The following is a 19,300-nucleotide window of genomic DNA, read 5'->3' on the forward strand; positions in this document are numbered from 1 at the left end:
GCTTTAACCAAAGACAAAATTTTGATGAAATACCCATGAGAACCGGCAGAAGTAAAGGTCATCTTGTCAAATACTATGTAAAAACGATCATTATTAGTTATCCATGACGTATTCGGGAAGTATTTTAAAACATATAATTAAACTAACCATTCGTTCTGTTTTTTTAGGAACAGTCGCATTTCGAAGTTGCCAAAAGAAGCAGACATAAACGGGAGACTGTCGAGAAGCAGGCAGCCTTAAAATACTTATGATCACTTGAAATGGGTATCAAGAAGAAAACGATGGGTGATAAGACACGCTCCTTATGACAGAACAGGAATGGGTTGAGTCAATCAATCATCATCATTGACACTATAGCGCCGTGTAAGCCTCGACCGCTTAAAGGAAACGTTCTCACTCCTCTCTGTCAACTGCTAGCTCCCTCCTTCAAAGATGATGTGTGTCCATATATATACAGTCCACTGCAGTCAATGTCCTCCAACCTATCATTTTGCTTCGAGTCTATTAAATACGAGCGTATTGAATGATAGGCGCCCCCCGTGCGCCACGTAGGTCAAAATGGAGCTTTTATGGTAATTTCAGAACATAAGCCTGGACATTCCTTAAACGTTGTAGATAATCTATTTATAAAATTTTGAAGTCTTATTATCCATTATATTTATTTTATAAGTTTGATGACTGCATTAAGTATTTTTATTACGTAAAATAGTATTATTTTAAACCTCTCGATCTAATGTTTTAGAATATAGTCATATTTCAGTACATCCATGTGCAGTGGTGTTAAGATTTTTTAGGTTTATTATTTTTTAAACGGAAATATAAAACCATTAGTAAAATTAAAGTTAACATTATATAGTGAAATATTTACGATAAAAACATATATTTTATAATCTCTGTGATCCCAAATTTGACAAGAATTAGGCATTTTATTATTCAAAAAATGGGCACGATTAACACATCTGTAGATAATTCTAAAGATACTGAATATAAACAATGTCTCAAGCTATGTATATTTTTGAAATACGCCATTTCAATTTACACTGACTTTTTTGCTTTAACATGGTTTAAAAAAAACTAAAAAGAGTTAAAATACATATATGTATGGTCAGCTTAGTAAGTAAGTATAATTTTATTATTATTGATAATTGTCTAATAACAAAAAAAATAAGATGCATCTCATATTACGGTCGAAATCCACCAAAAAACACGTACCATATAATTATGAATGCAAATTAACATGATATTATGCAAGGAATGATCTATAGGTTTTTTTAAATTTAATGATTAACAGAAACCGGTTATTTAAAATAATAAAATTTTTAATTATTAACAATAGCTAATATAAAACTGCGCGAAGAGATCTTCACGTTGGCAGTATATCGCCGCAAATTTTCTAAATGCAACAATATTTAAAAAAAAGAAAGAAAATTATCAATGAGAATCTCTAGAAAATTTGAGATGAAAAAAGAAAGCTGCCGAACGCAATCGGAACTTAAAATAATCATTGGTTAAAAAAAGCTTTTAAAAAGTCGATTTTAATTGTGAACCGACTTTATTCAACTTCTCAGCTATTTTTTTCAGTAACACGTCAAAAACTAACACGATGATATGCATCTTGCAGGTATTTATTCATCCCTCTAATAAGATTGGCCATAGAATTTAATTTATGAAAATTAGTTAAAATCAGAGCTCGAATTGAAAATTTAACGAATCGGAGCGCTCGATAATTTTCCGAAAAAAATGAACATATTTATCGAATTTTATGCTTATTTTATAAAAAATATTGTGAAAACTTTTTTGTTATGTGACCTGCTTAGTTCAGATGGTCAAATATTTTTTTCCACGAGACGTAGCGATAATCTTGGGGATTCCATGAATCACGAAGGTGCGCTCCGGTTCATTTCAAGACCTGGTTATAATATACTTGACCTTAAAATACCCACTTATGAACAACGTTGTACTGTTTTTTTTTTCAAATGAAAAATATGGTCAACCTAATCTAATAGTTACACATTATAATTATATAAATTACAATATTTTTTTATTATCAAATCAAGCAACATACTTACCTAAAATATTCATGCAATATTCTTCTGATTGATTTTGTATGTTTTATAAATTACTCTTACTTAAATTAGACATACAAATATTATGTATATGAGATTTTCTTGCGTTATTGATGTCGTTGTGTTTTTTTCTATTTAATATTTTTAAATGTATTGTATTTGTTTCAGAAATATCTTTTGAAGGGAAGTAATGTATTAGTTTGCAAGCTAGTTGATACTGCTAGTATGGTTAGTGGTAAAATCACCCAGCTTAAAACTGAATATTTATGTGATTCAGCCAAGTCAATGTAGTATTACTACATATTTATTCAAAACATAATATTATATATCACAAAAGATGTTCGCAACATGATTAAACCGTGACAAATTTGAAATCGCCCATGTCCGTAAAATTATACGTATACATTTCGCCATATCGCAGTTCACCATATGGTCGTATAGCATTGAGACCAAATGACGCGTTTTTCATGGAACATTTGACCGAATGCTTATCTTTTACTACATATAAAGTTTATTTCCTAGAGAGAAAGTGACGTTACAACTAAATTAAAATAGATAATTTTACTTTAATTATTTAAACAAATCTTGTATAATTAATTATAAATTACCGTAAATAATAACGAGTACCCAGCTACTTCATGTCTTTCAGAATTCTTCCTGTATTTACATTAATATGTTATTAAATATTATTTTAGGTACTTACATTGAATTCGTTAGTCTTTCTAGTTTATTTTAGTACATATTATATTGTGTTTCATTGTATGTTTAAATTAGCTGTAAAATTGAAAGACACTAGATACAACAAGTGTAAAATATACAATCCTTTTTATAATCAACTATTTCGATATTTTGTGGGAAAACCAGTCATGAATTTCACTCAAAAATGACTGAAAAATAAAGGTTGTATTTCCAAAAACAATTTACTGGGCAATTTATCAAAATTATAATATTTCGCCGTATAATGTATATTTTATATCGCAGGTACTCGGACCAAATTTATAGTACAATTATAGCACGGTTCTCAATAATTTGTGGAGTTCATTTATCTACGCAAAAAATATTGACTTGATTTGTCTGTAAAATTTACTGCTCAGATAAGTTTATCACCTGCATACACAGCACCGGTCGGTTATTTACGAACCGGAGCGCTCGATAATTTTCCGAAAATATTTCTAATTTTATGTATATTTTATGAATATACGTGTGTTGTATTTTGTATTATATAGCCTATCTAGCTCAAACCGAAAAACTTAATTTTACCATTTGACTGAGTGATAATCTGGTATTTCATTAACCAGAACAGCGTTCCGGTGCGCTCTGGTCCATTTCAAGGCCTGATACATAGTAGAAAAATTAGAGGGAACGTTACTCAGTAAATAAGTCCAAAAATTTCATTGTTTTAATCTATTTATTAGTTTTTTTTCAATCTATTTTTTTGGTGTCAAGGGGAGAAGTACATCGAGAGGCATTTCAGCGCTGAATTTGTTTAAGATGTTCACAATATTTTTCTCCACTTCCTTTATAGTTGGCGGTCCAATTTCGTTCATGATTACCTGCAAGTTTTCATTGAGGAATTGATTCAGCAAATCTCCTAAAATAAATTAAATAACATATTATTATTTATTTATATTGTGCGTACACAATGAAGCCAAGCGGCGGTATAAAAAATGGTCTCACTAAGTACCTATTGTAGAAAGGTGGGCCATAGCCATAGACAACTGAATAAAGAACGACAGGCATACTTACGGGACACGTGGTAGAATTTTATTCATCTTCAGTACCTAGCATACTGATACAATTTAGTAAACGTGAAAATATTTTACTGTATTTTTTTTGTAGACATTTTATCATAAAAATATTTGACCAGCCGTCGGTTCCAACTGGCACCCCATAATATGGCCATTCATTTACAGCCATTTTATTCACCTACCAAACCAGACACAAAGTAAACGGACCAACTCAATAGATTTTTATTACAATTTCATAGTATTATACATTTTCTTTCAAACATTAATGTCTTAATTTTCCGGTACGTCGTACGCTTCTCAAAAAATGCTTCTTTTGCAGATACAATCAGGAATATTATTTATGACGTCATCGTCGTAATATCTTAAATTTATAATAAGTGGAAAAGCTGAAATAATCGTTAGTTTTATAATATGATACCAAGAGATTTCTTTCCGTAATTTTATTTAAGTAAATAAAATATACCTAAGGTTATTTTTGTAGTATTGATTCGTTACATTTTAATGCTTCGTAAAGTCTTGTAAAAGCGCGTTGACACGGTCCAAGTACGATCCAAGTACATTTGGACCGAGTGCCATCCAAATGCTCTCGTATGAGACATCTTCATACTAATTATTCCTACCCAAGCTACTTGGACCGCGTCCTACTCATCCAAGTTAGCTTGGATAGGAATAATTAGTATAAAGCTGTCACTTGGATGGCACTCGGTCCAAATGCCACGTTGACCGTGTCAACGTGGCTTTAAGGGTCATATACATGAGATTCCCAAATACTTTATAGGCTAAATACTGCTCATTTGTATGCATGAGTTCAAATGTAATTCGTTGTTTAGCGACGTCACGATGTGACGTTATAATGTGTCATGGCGTCCATATAATGGCAAACTTATAAAATTTTATTCCCCGATCATTAATTTAATAATTATAAATGAGGAGTCCAATCTCTTTGTAAATGAATAATTATTATGAACTTTAAATAATTTATCAGTTATTTAACACATTTATTTTATAATTCTACTGTACGAAAGGATAGAGTATTACTAGTAAACATTTCTATTTGGTGGCAATACATGTACAGTTATATTATGACTAACTTCACGACACTTCTATTTTGAGATGTCAAAACGGAATAAGAATAAATGACAGAAATTAAAATGGATTTAGATAATAATATTATGTAATGATCTCTGTATAATATTATCATTTATACCAATCACTGTATGACACTATTGATGTTAGCAGTGTGTTTGGGAGTTTTGCCTTGTTTATTACAATTATCTTATAATTAACTAGGTAGGTAGGTACCGTAAAACCCCCTAACTTCGCCAAGTGTCCCTAACTTCACCTAAATCAATTAAACACTAAAAACTCATGTTTTTACTATTGCAGCACTTTAAGTCACTGAGGCGATTTTAAAGATAATATTCGTCCTGTCACCACACAATTTTCAAACCGCCATTATTTTCGCCGTGTTTGTGTTAGTACCGTTTTTTCGAGTCCGGTTTGAAGAGATTTTTTCGGAATACCTCTGAACTTTTGCTGATTTCTACGAATCTTGTAGAGGTAGGTTCTTCATATTTTTAATATAATATAGTGATATAGTCTGCTTGCCAAATGTAACGTGCGATTTCCGATATTTATAATAAAACATCAATTATTTGAGTATGCAATGTCAGGCTATGTTTTTTGAACTACTTGTTCCTACACTTCCCCTGGCTTTAGGGTTGTCACAAAAAAACGATTTTCTTGAAATAAATGTGTTTTTTTTATTTTTATTGTTTTTAGACTAAAAACTATTCATCACTTTGAATCACCAGTTAACAATTTTTCTCATATTTCCTTTATTAAAAATTTACTATGTAAATCAACACATAAAAATGATACTATAATGCTTTGGGTTTTGGCAGCCCTAGCGTAAATTGGTAGGTTGTATGAAACAGTCATTGAAGTGATTCCTATCTTCGCCAACGTAGATATTTCTTTAAAATATGTCAAATTGTCTCTAGCATAAGACCTGAATTTGCTTAAGGCTATTTTTTAATAGATTTCGTGAGTATCCATAGACAATATTTTTTTATTGTACCTACTAAAACACATTAGGCGAAGTTAGGGAATCGTGCCGTAACTTCGTCTATATAAAAAATAGTGATTTATTGTATTATTTAGTATGAAAAGGGTATTACTTCAATATAAATAAAATTAAACACTATCATTGTGCATTACATAAGATCTATAAGACTTCATATTGGTGGATATTTTGGTGGCAAAACGACTTTCTGTTAAAAAACCGGGCGAAGTTAGGGGGTTTTACGGTACCATAATATTTTGAAATAATGCAAAATGCTTCCAATTCATCCAATTGCATATTTTAATGCCATATTCAGCAGTAGGTACCCATCTTTGTGGTCGTTTAGCGGAGGTATTTTATCGTAATCACGTAAATCCATCTTATCTCTCATTGAGCAATACTGCGTGTTTTGGTGTAAGCAAAATTGTATCAGCTACCTACTATCTACTTTATAGACTATGGATCAAAATTATACGTATTTTGTAAACAGTACGACTAGGATAGGCTAGGAGGGAATAACATCAGACGATGAGTATAAAAAGCGCCGGCATGACGAAAAGAAACTACACAAGAAAAAGAAACGTGATTATTTAAAAAAGGAAATGATCCTACTCCAAGAACACTATAAAGCCCAAGAAAGTCGACTGTTCTATAGAAAGATAAATAATGTTAGGAAGGGTTTCAAGCCTCGTATCACAATGTGCAAGGATGACAATGGCATGATACTCACAGAAAAGCACCGTATTCTTGCCCGGTGGGTGGGTTTCTTTGATCAACATTTAAATACCCCCCATAATGATGCCAGCAACACTAACATTAATACTCATGACCAGGAATCAGTACAAATTGGCATGGATGATAACGAAGAACTACCGACATTAAATGAGGTAAAAGGTGCCATTTCAAAGTTAAAAACAAACAAATCGCCTGGAATAGATAACCTACAAAGTGAATTAATAAAATGTGGGGAAGAAAGCCTGCTCAAACATTTACATAGCCTAATCCACCAAGTATGGGCTTCAGAAAAGATGCGAAAGGAGTGGAAGGATAGGCTGATTTGTCCCCTGCACAAGAAAGGAGACCAACTAGAATGTAGTAACTACAGAGGGGTGACACTCCTTAACTCTGCATATAAACTGTTGTCGATTCTGATATTCCAGCGGCTGGAACCCATTGTAGAAGGAATACTCGGGCACTACCAAGGAGGCTTTCGACGAGGGAGATCATGTGTTACTCAAATATTCACTCTAAGGCAGATTCTAGAAAAGACCACTGAATTCAATATTAACACGTATCACCTGTTCATCGATTTTAAGGCAGCTTATGATAGCATTAATCGATATCGGTTATACGAAGCAATGCGAGAATTTGAAATTCCGACGAAAATAATTAAACTTGTAAAGATGACAATGACACCAGTACAATGCCGGGTAAAGCTTCAAGCGGAAATATCCGAGCCATTTATATCACTGAATGGCCTAAGCTAAGGCAAGGTGACGCTCTGGCATGCCTTTTTTTCAATATTGCGCTGGAAAAGGCGATACGGGATGCAAAGATTGATGCCCGTGGCAGCGGCACAATATTTACTAAGCCTGTGCAGCTGTTGCCGTATGCCGATGATATCGACATCATTGCCATATCAGAATTGGCGCTGAAAAAGGCATTCACAGCACTAGAAGCCTCTGCCAAAAGAATGGGTTTACAAATAAACGAGGCAAAAACTAAATACATGCCTGTCTATGTCACACCACGAGAAGTCGCACCAAAGTTAGATATTGGTGCATACAAGTTTGATACGGTCGACAGTTTCATATACATTGGATCTCTTGTAACTCGACATAATGATATTACAGAAGAAATCAACAAGAGAATCATGTCTGCGAATAAATGCTACTTTGGTCTGTTAAGACATTTTAAGTCCCGCTTACTATCTCGCCGAACTAAAAACACTCTTTACAAGACACTTATTGTAAAGCCAGTGCTCACCTACGCATCGGAAACCTGGACATTAATTCTGCGAAATGAACGAGCCCTGAACATCTTTGAAAGAAAAATTCTCCGCCGTATATATGGACCGATCAGGGATGGCACCAATTGGAGGAGAAGATATAATGCTGAGCTCTACGGGCTGTACGAAGATTGCAGCGCAGTTCAAGCAATTAAGATTGGGAGACTGCGATGGCTAAGTCATGTGCACCGTATGAATGATAATGAACCGGCAAAGAGAGTGATGTCCAGCAATCCAATAGGACGTAGAAGAAGAGGGAGGCCAAAGATTCGCTGGTTAGATGGAGCTACCAGTGACTGCCGTATTCTAGGGGTACCAAATTGGAAAGCGGCCACACTGGATAGGGACAGGTGGAGGGAGCTCAGGACCCACACCGGGTTGTCGCGCCCCTGATGATGATGACGACTAGGAACTCTTTTTAAAATTCGCAAATGTTTCACTGAGTCTACAAAATGAACGAGGGCCTCAAGCAAACGTTTGTTGTAATGAATGCATTATTAAAATGACATTTGAAAGTGACAGATGAAGCAGCCATTTTGAATGACGTGTGACGTCAGATTACTTACGTCACAAACAGTGCTATACACTATATGTTGGAAAACCGGTTAAATACATACGGCCCTAAGTAATTAAGTGATTTCTATACATGTTAACGTAAATATTAACTTGTTTACAAGTGTTTTCTATTATGTCTTCTCAGTTATATGCTGATTATTTAAAATAAATGTTTATATATTAATTATTAAGGTAGCATCTAATTAATAATCGTCTAGTAAGTTGTCATTGTTTCGTAGCATCCTTATATTATAGCAACATATCACCATAAATAATCTAATAATACGATTATTATTTCTGCGATTCGATAACCCGAATGTGTTACGCAGTTCGACATCGTGGTACTTTGGGCGACATCGAGCTTGCGCGCTGCCCTGTCGCTAACGTCACAATAACATGACAGCTCTAGCGGTAATCTAAATAGCATTTTATCAAAATTTTGCATGGTTTTATGAGTGTTTTGTTAGAATAGACGTACTACACCCAAATTTTAAAAAGGTTTTCGTACTCACCGAAAAGCATGTCAAAACGGCCATTGATATTCATGCTTAATTTCTCCACTTGATGCATGGTTTTACTATTCTTTAGTTTGAGGTAGTCTAACCCGTCTTCACCTTTGTAGAGGTCGTATTCCCAAGTCATTTGCAAATCAAAGTTTTCTGAAAATAAAACGTGCATTTCACTATAATAATTATTAAATTAATATTATCTAGTTTTTCCCTGGTGTCTTATACCAACACTCGTAATTCTTGTTTTCAGTATTGGTTTAATTTTGTTTTTAAATTAAAAAATACGCCATTTAAATATTTATTTCGTCTTACTACGATAGGTATTTATTATTATTTGTAAGGTTTACCAACATGACCAATAATTACAGTATACAATATTGACGAGTATAAGATATTAATATCAACTAGCAGAGCCAGCTGCATCGCTAGGTATTGCAGATAGCTTAGCGTCTCAATTGTTGGTGTTAGATTTTAATAAAATTGTGAAGTATGCATAGACGGCGCTTTTTTTCCATATTCGCTCACCTCATACAGTTTGACATTTCGCTGATTTGTCAGTTTTACGATTTGTAAGTCGTCACTGCCATTTAAATTTGGGGTCATATGCCTAGTCTAGTCTGTAGAATGTCGTCTGACACCACATTGGGCTGCTAGGTCTATCAAAACAGCTAGCAATCGCCGATCGCTACTACTGACATACGTGTAGGTATATAAATGTTTCGTTAAATAACGTGCATTTAAATATGATAAAAAATTATACATCTCAATCATTCGAATATAAAGCAATATATTATTATGTGATTATCATAAATAGCGATCTAATATACCGTGATTATTAATCTCCCGCGGGTTCCATTTAGAAAATAGAAGAAGGTTAGCAGTGTAAAAAATAAATTTAGCCATTATTCTGTTTCATTGTCTATAAAAAAAAATTTCTTGCAGCCATAAAATAACATTTAAAAATCAAATTTTTAATTAAAATTTTAGCCTTAAATAATATAGTTTCCCGATGCAAGACATTCATATCAAAACAATGTGTTGATGAATGAAGCAATGCATATATTTAAGAGGAATAGACTTCATCTAGCAGTGGATTGATGATACTGATGATATAAATAAGTATATAAAATCACCAATTTTGATAAGAGTATTCATAAGACCCAAAGGTGTGGAATCAACTTAGAGCGGCCTTCATCCAGCAGTGGATTGATACAGGTTGATGACGATAATGACGGTATAAATGGGTAGGTATATAAAATCATAAATTTTGAAAAATATAACAATTCATATTACCAAGAAGAGTAGAATCAAGCTGGGATAACCTTCATCCAACAGTGGATTGAGCCAGGTTGATGATGATAATGACGATATGAATAGGTAGATATAATATCAGCAATTTTGATAAATACCTATAGCGATTCATATGACCAACAAAAATAAAATTAGCTTAGGGAAGCATTCATCCAGCAGTGGATTGATCCAGGTTGATGATGATAATGACGACATAAATAAGTAGATATATAATATCACCAATTTTGTTAAATATAGCAATTCATATTACTAAGAAGAGTACATCAGGTTGGAATAATCTTCATCCAGCAGTGGATTCGTCCAAGTTCAAACTCAAATATAGTAACTCGAATAACTCGAAAATAGTAACTCAATTTGGAAAGCGCTTCAGAGAGTATTAAGAGCCATTCGTTAAAATGTGTCTCAATTAAGTATGGCGCCTATAGCATAGTGGTCTATGTGCATGGGCGCGAAGCCCGAGAGATGTAAGTTCGATTCCTGCTGGGTGTTTTACTTTTTTTCAAAAAAGATTTTTTCTATTGGTTATAATATATTTTCTCAAAAGCGCTTTCAAAATTATGTATGTTCAATAATTATAATGTTACATTCTTAAGTCTTGTGAATTATTCGTTGAATAAAATAAATAAAAAAATAGTTACTTAATTAAAAATTATTAACAGGTTCACGTAAGTTACAACGAAAAAATTTGGAGTGATCCGTGATGTCGGTTAGTAAATAAAGTAATACCTACTTTGATTTAAAATACAATAGCCGATCGCCAATAGTAACTAAATTTGGAAAGCGCTTCAGAAAGTATTAAGAGCGATTTGTTAAAATTTATCGCAATTAGGTATGACCCCTATAGCATAGTGGTATATGTGCTCGGGCGCGAAACCTGAGAGATGCAGGTTTGTTCCTGCTGGGTGTCTTACTTTTTTCAAAAAAATAATCTATTGGTTAAAATATATTTTCTCAGGAGTGTTTTCAAAAGTATGTATGTTCAATAATTAGAATGTCACGTTCTTAAGTCTTATGAATTATTCGTTGAATAAAAAAATAGTTAATTATAACTAAAACGCTTACTCATATTAAAAGTGGATTTCCCCCGTGCCTTGACCGGGAAAACCAAAAACTGTCCATCGATTGTATAATTGGCATTGATAGCCAAGTCTCCTACCATATGGCAAGATCCCTTCAAGTTGACTGGGTCGATTCTGAAATAATAAATAATCAATTTTATTTATTACAATAAAAATTATACTATAATATTAAAATATTAACTAAAATCTACAAAAAATGCCTGCCAGTTATTTGTGTATGTCAGGTTTCGGTGTCTACTGTCGCCCACTTTCCATATAGCCATTTCCATATAGTTGGAATTCGGCATACAGGTACCAATGCGATGACAATACAATATATTACAATTTTGAGGTAGCCAGGTATTTTACCCACGGTGTCTTCAACTACGTTCTTAAAAAAAACCCTTTTTAAGACCATCAATCTTAAACCTTGACTAATAGATTCCTCATTGACGGTTTCCAGATAGAAAAATGTACAACATCAATGTCGTTGCTCAACTATTCGAGAAACTGGAACCTCAAATTTGTATTATTTTGATAGGGTCTGTATTTTTTTTTAATAATAATAATAAATCAGTTTTGTAATAACACTAAAATTGTAAATAGGTTATATTTTTCAAAACCTAATCGTGACCTTTTCCTAACAATAAAATGTCCTATTTCAGAATAATTACACAGGTTCTAGTACAGTGATACATTGGCCATTTACAGTTTCCTCAAAATTTTAATACGTTATATAATTTTTTGGGCTTGGTCCGGTTGTACTAACGTGGTATCTCAAATATCGCTCTGTACAAAAAACTAACATGACTAAATGAATGATTTGATGATTATTGTTGTGAACAATTTGAAACGTTCACTAATATATTTTTACACATAAAAAAACTGGAATGGCGTCACTCAACTTTTTAAGATAATGTAAGTGGCCTTGGAACAGATCCTCGCTAGCATTGTATTAAATAATGTTCATACGCACTTGATGTCAACAATCGTAGCATCTTTTAAGCCTGTTACAGATGCTCCATGAGTAATGACCTTTAAGCTTGGATGCTTAGGCATCACATTAATGTCTCCGAGCTGCAACGGATCCAAACTTGGCAGCCCTATCTCTGGTATTCCTGATATGAATAATTTTTTCACATTTCTCGCTTCTTTCAGGATACACACTTGAAGGTTTGGATTATCTCGGTAACATGGATTGATGAAGGAAGCTAGAAAAAATAATGCAGTATTAACATACTTTGCTTACAGTACTTTAAAATTTAAATATAAAAAAATATAATTTTAAAAGGTGAAAATCATCAATACAATCTCCACCTTTGAGACCGCTGATGTTCTAGATTCTTCCTTACCCTTTTCAATAAGTCATTAAAGGTATTACCATGCAATACTCTGGCCAATACGTTCGGAACGGTTAACAGCCATGGCCCCCACAAGGGAGGGGGCGACAGGGCTTTAGCAGACTTAGGGGGGGGGGTGACCACGAGCCAGGTTGACCAGTTAAGTGAGATAAAAACACACCACAAATTTATTCTAATATTAAAAAACGTCGCCTGCGGCGTATGCCTTATCGACGAATAAAATTGTATTACATAATTATCTTTAGTGTGTTTCCTGATTAATAAAAATTACTATTTATCCAATATGGCGCAGGTTCACATGTTACTTGGCTATCACAAAAGGGGATGGCAATTATTTCTTCATAATATGATGCCGATTGCCGACAATTCAAGTGGATTTATTTAAAAATATCAAAAATCGCCACAAGACACGGAATACCCTTTATTTTACACCCATGGAGTTCCGCGGAATACCAATTGAGGTACACTACTGTAGAGTGTAGAACATTGCATTGCCTATAACCTTAAGCATTAGGTTAGGGGGCTCGCCAAACATCGTTGCATGGGGGCCCGCTTCAGGACGTAGGGGCCATGGTTGACACAGTTTTATTTTTTATTTTTGATGCAGAAATTTCAGTTGAATGATTGAGAAGGTTCGAAATCTTTATCTGAAACTGTCACAGATTGGTTTGGCCGTAATAGAGAGTAGGTACTTTGAAATCATGTGACGGATATTTTCTTTAGACGTTGTTAAGAACGTACATAAGTGAAACGGCAAATAATTTTCAACTGTATGTAGAACGAAATTACGGCCGCGTTGCCATTCGGAGAGCGATAGTTGAGGCGTCTGCACGTCGATCCGTTTTTTCATGGCGTCGGATGAAAATATTCTTAAATCGTGTAAAGATGATTATAAAACTTTACGTATGTACTTAAAAAAGAAAACATGTCAATGAATCCTACTATTATTATTACGAATATAATAATAAACATAACATAAAAATGACGCATGTTGAACTTTTATGACAAATTATATTATTTCGTTCGGCTTCCGTCATTTGCACCCGCGCCCCGCATTCCGCGCATTGCCTAGTCACGATCGTTTTAGTTAGACCATGCCTCAGCTGAGGTATAGCCCTAAAACTGACGCTTTTGCGTATGCGTCAACGATTTTAGCTTCAACTTGTTTCATTGACCTATTCCCATTATATAGATTATACTGATTTTTCCAACGAATTTGGACTATAAATAGGGGGATCTTTATCAGTTATTTCTGTTCTATATTTCAAATTATTTAGTAAATACATACAAAAGTATGGTTAACTTGGTAAACTCTATAAATATTATCATCACTCATATGCCATTACTATTTTATTACTCACACAAAATGACTGTCATTTTACATGTTCATTATGATAACTTACTGTAATGTTGATATCATGCCCCTCACACCTTAAAGCGGGCCCACAGGTCAGGATATTTGGCAGGATATATCACTTACCTGTCATTTAAGTTGAGGGCAGTGTGATGTACTAAAATGTTCTCCAAATAGTATTCCGTGGGATCCTGGGTTCCGCGAAGTAAAATTAACGTGTAATTTTTTACGCAATGCAACCACGAAATGGTCCTAAAAATCACGTGCATTTTTCACACCGGTATTGCGTCATAACATACTACATTTTTTCAACAAAATGATAATTATTATTCACAAATAATATTAAAAATATTACCCATTCTTTATAGTAAACTTATCATTAAACATAAAAATATCAAAACATCAGATTGCGATTAAAAAAATATAACAAAAATGATGATGTCATTATATTTTTTTTTATTTAGTTATTACTATATCCTTACTGTTTTGTCCAAGGTTGTCATTTCATTCATTTGTTCACATTTTTAGGCGTTAACTCGTATAATTGATTAAAATCGATAAAAATAGCTTGAATTATAAAATGACAACAAGTTTGGTATGAAAACGAGTTTATTTCTTGTTTTTTTTTTATAATAAAATATATACAATAAAACACAAGGTTTGGCCGAAATTTAAAAACAACGACGCCATGAAGTACTTGTACGGATTAAAACGAATTCATAGATTAATTCGCAAGATATGAATATTTGATTCTCCCCATACCTTACCATTTACGTGAGAAGAAACACTGCAATATAGTTTCATGTAATATTTAAAAATTTTAGTTACATATACCTGTTTTTTATTTATTTATTTAATAATCTGTAACCTTGGTAACAGAACAACCAAATTCTATGAACGATATCAAAAATAAAAATTACAAGATAAAAAGAACTTTTTATATACAACGTTTTTAAATTTTCTGTTGAATCATATAAACTTGACTTGACTAGCTTAAACAATCAAAAAAAATGTACTTGATAGAATACTTGATGTCATTTCGACATGTCATATTGATTTCCATAGTAACGCACGTATATATTATAAATTTAGTTGCTAGGCCCCAGACCCCTCTAGCAACCAATAATGGTGTTGAAATAACTTTTCATACAAAACAGAATTAACTGAAAATGAATTCAATTCTACTTAAAGATGGCTAAAAGTATTTTAAAAAATGCATTGGCATCGTCTTGTGATATATTCTAAAAGTTTCAAGAAGTTAGTTAAAAATCAATTGAAAAATTTGTACCGGACAAATAAGAATACGAGCTAAGAAAAACGTTGTAAAAAATTGATTTGTATTCAAGACGATACCAACAATTTCTTAATCAAGTATTAATGGATGGCTATATTCTCGAAATATTACAGGAATAAACCTTATTTAAAAAAACAAGGGAACTAGGAAAGTGAAGAAAAGATAGTTTCCCTACATTTTTAATAACGATGGATTGATTTTGTCAAAAAATATTCAATTATATATACCTACATTTAATCTCACAGTGGAGATGAGTATCTTTCCGGAAATGTGGATGATGTGAAAGGTTACTCCAATTCCTAAGAATGGTACCTACGGAGTCATCAGTAGATAACTAGAGGCAGGTAGCTGTTACATACATACCAGCAAAAGTTCTTGACAATATGTTAATGCACAAAGTTTTCTCTATAACTTGAATGGATATCATGGATTTAAAGCATACCGATCTACGGAAACTTGCCTACATAATAATATTTATAGAGAATGTGTTTTTTTTTTCCAAAATCACATATTATTGTAAACGACGTGCCTTGCCTTCACCATGACAATGAATAATAAAATCAATCAATTTGACAAGAAATAACTTACGTTATTAATGTTTTTCGCATGGTCAATTTTACGGCGAAATAAGTAGATAATTCGAAAACTTACTGGCAGGTGAGAAAAATTAACAAAAAAAGATTGTCAATGTCAAAGGCTGAAAGATTGTCTTTGGTTAAAAACATAATCTCACCAATCAAACGCAAAATCAGAAACTATAAAGTATAAAATCTTGACACTCTGGAAGAGAACTACTGTCACATTCATTATTATGATTTTGTAAAGTAATATGGAACAGTAAAAATGTATAAACACCAAAAAGGAAAACTCTCAAACGAAGCTGAATACAAACTTAAGTAAGTTTCAATAGAATGTGTCAAATTAACAGTATTATAGTGAGGATATTTTATATAATTTGAATATAAATTGTAATTAATTTTTGAAATTTGATTAATACATTCACTGCTAACCAGTTAATTATTTTTTAATTACCACATTTAAATATCATGTTAATTATATCTTATGGCCAACTACTGCAAACGCACCCACGACACCCACGGTGGCCGCGCGGCTTAAGCGTTGGACTATAAAGCCGTCGGTCCCAGGTTCGAATCCTGGGTCTGGCAAGTATACATATTGTTTTTCAATTTGTGTGTGTCAGGGTATGGACCTAATAGGTTGAGCAAGTGGCTGACATCCATTTCTCGTAAAAAACAAAATCTGTCAATACAAACCTCCACTCTGTGGAGGCCTATATGATCCTATCAGGATCGGACATGGTCGAGAAAAAAAAACAAAAACTGCAAACGCGCCATTCGAGTTTTTAGCACTAAATGAGTTAATTGAATCGTTAACAATTCAAATGGACTAGTAAATACAATACTAAAATCAATTATCATTTTATTATTTAATGATCTAATGTTTGATGGATAACATAATGTATAATTAACTGTGATTGCAGGGTAAAAGTTCCTAAGTCGAGTTTTTACGAAAATAAAATTTGTTTGCAAAGAATTGTGCTCATTTTTATAGATTTTGTCGCATGTAAACAAAATAAATAGATATCTTAATTAATTTTGTAGAAACATCTCAAAATATTGAATATAACATAATATTATAAATTTCATTAGGTATACATAAATGATACCCAAAAAGTAGACATTGTCCGAAAGGTTGAATGGATAGGCCTGCTTCTGGTAGTGGATTGATCTAGACTAGATTTTGTGTTCGAGAAATAGGTATTCAATCTTGAATCTCGAGAATTCATCATTAAAGATAATGGCTCCACCGCCCCGCACCACATCCCATTTCAATCAGGCTTATCACGGGACGCCACTTTTTATGTGACCCATCATTTTTTATGACTGAGAATGTCTCAGGATCATTCCCATGGGAGAGAGGAATACGTAGAGGCAAAATAATTGTAATAAGTAATAATAACTAATATAAAACTGCGCAAACAATCTAAGTGACGAGATCTCCTCAAATTTTTAGAAAAAAATTATTAATGAGAAAAGTTGAAATGAAAAAAGAAAGCTGCCGAACGCAATCAGAACTTAAAATAATCGTTGTTTAAAAAAAGCTTTCCATTATGAACGGAATTTATTCAGTTTCTCGGTTAATTTTTTTTAGCTAGAAGAGCTAAAAGTCTCATGAATCGGACATCACAAACACTAATCTAGGCTGATGATGATGATTCGGTTATTTATTAAAAACGATAAGTCTTACTTCTTAATAGTCTACTGAATGACCAACTAAATAATAAATTGGATAAAATTGACAAGGATGTTAAGTTAAATCATATTAAAAATCGTGTTTATTCGTGTCTTGGTATTCGAATAATATATTATTATGGACTTCTCCGGATAGAATTTCATATTTCCATAATTATAATAATTTTGTTTTAAATGTACCTATAAGTATTTATATGACACTAGCAATGACATATTAAATGGACAACTCACTTCATATCGGCGCGCACGAGAAATTGTGCATGAAAGTCATTCACAGATGTATAGGTAGACGTCACGTGACCATATGACGTATCCATTTCCATTATGCGATACAAGCTTCGAGAATTTATAGTAATATAACCTTTATTGTAATGGCGTATTAGTGTCATTACTCATTGCGTTAGAAACAGATTCTAGGCTACTTACGACTTCTCGGAGATTAGACGTTGTAGATTGTATGGGCAGACCCAGCGGTGTCGCCAGACCGCTTGCAAGCAGAATGTTCATTTGAGCGTAGGATACCGATATTAAAATAACAAAGGAACCAAGAAGAAAGAAAAGTAGATGAAGAGGCCGCGAAGCAAAGAAGAAGGAAGCGAACGCGGTGGCCGAACTCCTCTTCAAGAAGGACCACATAGCATCACCACGTAAAAGCAGATATTCATTACAAGATGCAGGGGATGTGGGAGTTCTCGGGTGCCCCGAAACCGTGGAATATCAAAAGTCAAAAAAAGATATTAAAATATGAATTTCGCCATCCGGCAGACCCGACACAAAGTGAGTATCATTTTATTTTCCAGATGCTTCGTCCATATTTTTGAACACTAGGGTTATCGACACTAGATTAACCTTGTGGACAGCAAATCAAATGATGAGTCTCAAAATGGAAACATTTTTTAAAATAAAATCAAACAAACAGAAACCGATGAGAACGATAATGACTAGTTTTTAAGATACCTACCAGAAAAACGAACGCAGTTTTATTTAATTACATATATTTATGTTTATACCTATATATTACATTTGTGATGATTGATAATGCGGATGTAAAATTATATTTTACTTTTATTCTTAGTGTGTAATTAATTTAAATCTCGCAGGTTACTTGGCTATTATAAAAATACGTCACGAGTGAAAAAGGTTATGAATCCGTGCTGTAATATTTGAAATCATATTTTAAATAAATAAAGACAATAGGTAAACTAATAAAGCGTACGTATAACATAAAATAATTTTTATTTTCTTTCATTGTCAAAGATGATAAAAATGTCAAAATGTTTACACTTATTATTATTTATATTTCTCTACTCACGAAGACTTGATGTTGTCCTGTCTACGCAGCTGACCAGAGCGACTAAAACCGCCAGGCACTTAGTGTTGATATTCATTGTAAAATAGTTTATCCCTATATGTATCTCAGTTGACAATCTTTACGCAACTGCTAACCAAAGACAAAATTTCGATTAAATACTCATGAGAGCCGGTAGAAGTAAAGGTCATCTTGTCAAATACTACCTAAAAATGATCATCATTAGTTATTCATAACATTATTTATACTCTAGACGGGAAGTATTTTTTAACATATAATTAAACTAACCATTCGTCCTGTTTTTTTTTAGGAACAGTCTCATTTTGAAGTTGTCAAAAGAAGCAGACTCAAACGGGAGACCGTCGGGAATACTTATTATCACTTGAAAT

The 19,300-nt window shown here is 33.0% G+C and overlaps 1 protein-coding gene across 2 annotated transcripts; it reads right to left on the minus strand.

Annotated features, from left to right (window-relative positions):
- Window positions 1-3,455: 3,455 nt before the first annotated feature.
- On the minus strand, window positions 3,456-19,042 carry LOC147075761 (circadian clock-controlled protein daywake-like). Of its 2 annotated transcripts, none has more exons than XM_085942065.1 (5): window positions 18,915-19,042; window positions 12,297-12,531; window positions 11,325-11,455; window positions 8,955-9,101; window positions 3,456-3,657 (listed from the first exon to the last, which is right to left on the minus strand). In XM_085942065.1, exons 1-5 carry the CDS (start codon window positions 18,988-18,990, stop codon window positions 3,494-3,496), a joined length of 753 nt encoding a protein of 250 aa, XP_085798191.1. In that variant the 5' UTR covers window positions 18,991-19,042; the 3' UTR covers window positions 3,456-3,493. The 2 variants fall into 2 exon arrangements, with proteins under 2 accessions (XP_085798191.1, XP_085798192.1); XM_085942066.1 differs by lacking the exon at window positions 18,915-19,042 and adding an exon at window positions 12,953-13,154.
- Between the last annotated feature and the right edge of the window lie 258 nt (window positions 19,043-19,300).

This window comes from Rhyacophila brunnea, unplaced genomic scaffold (assembly GCF_057557595.1).
Source record: "Rhyacophila brunnea isolate RB1 unplaced genomic scaffold, BYU_Rbru_1.0 scaffold_14, whole genome shotgun sequence".
NCBI classification, from domain to species: domain Eukaryota; kingdom Metazoa; phylum Arthropoda; class Insecta; order Trichoptera; family Rhyacophilidae; genus Rhyacophila; species Rhyacophila brunnea.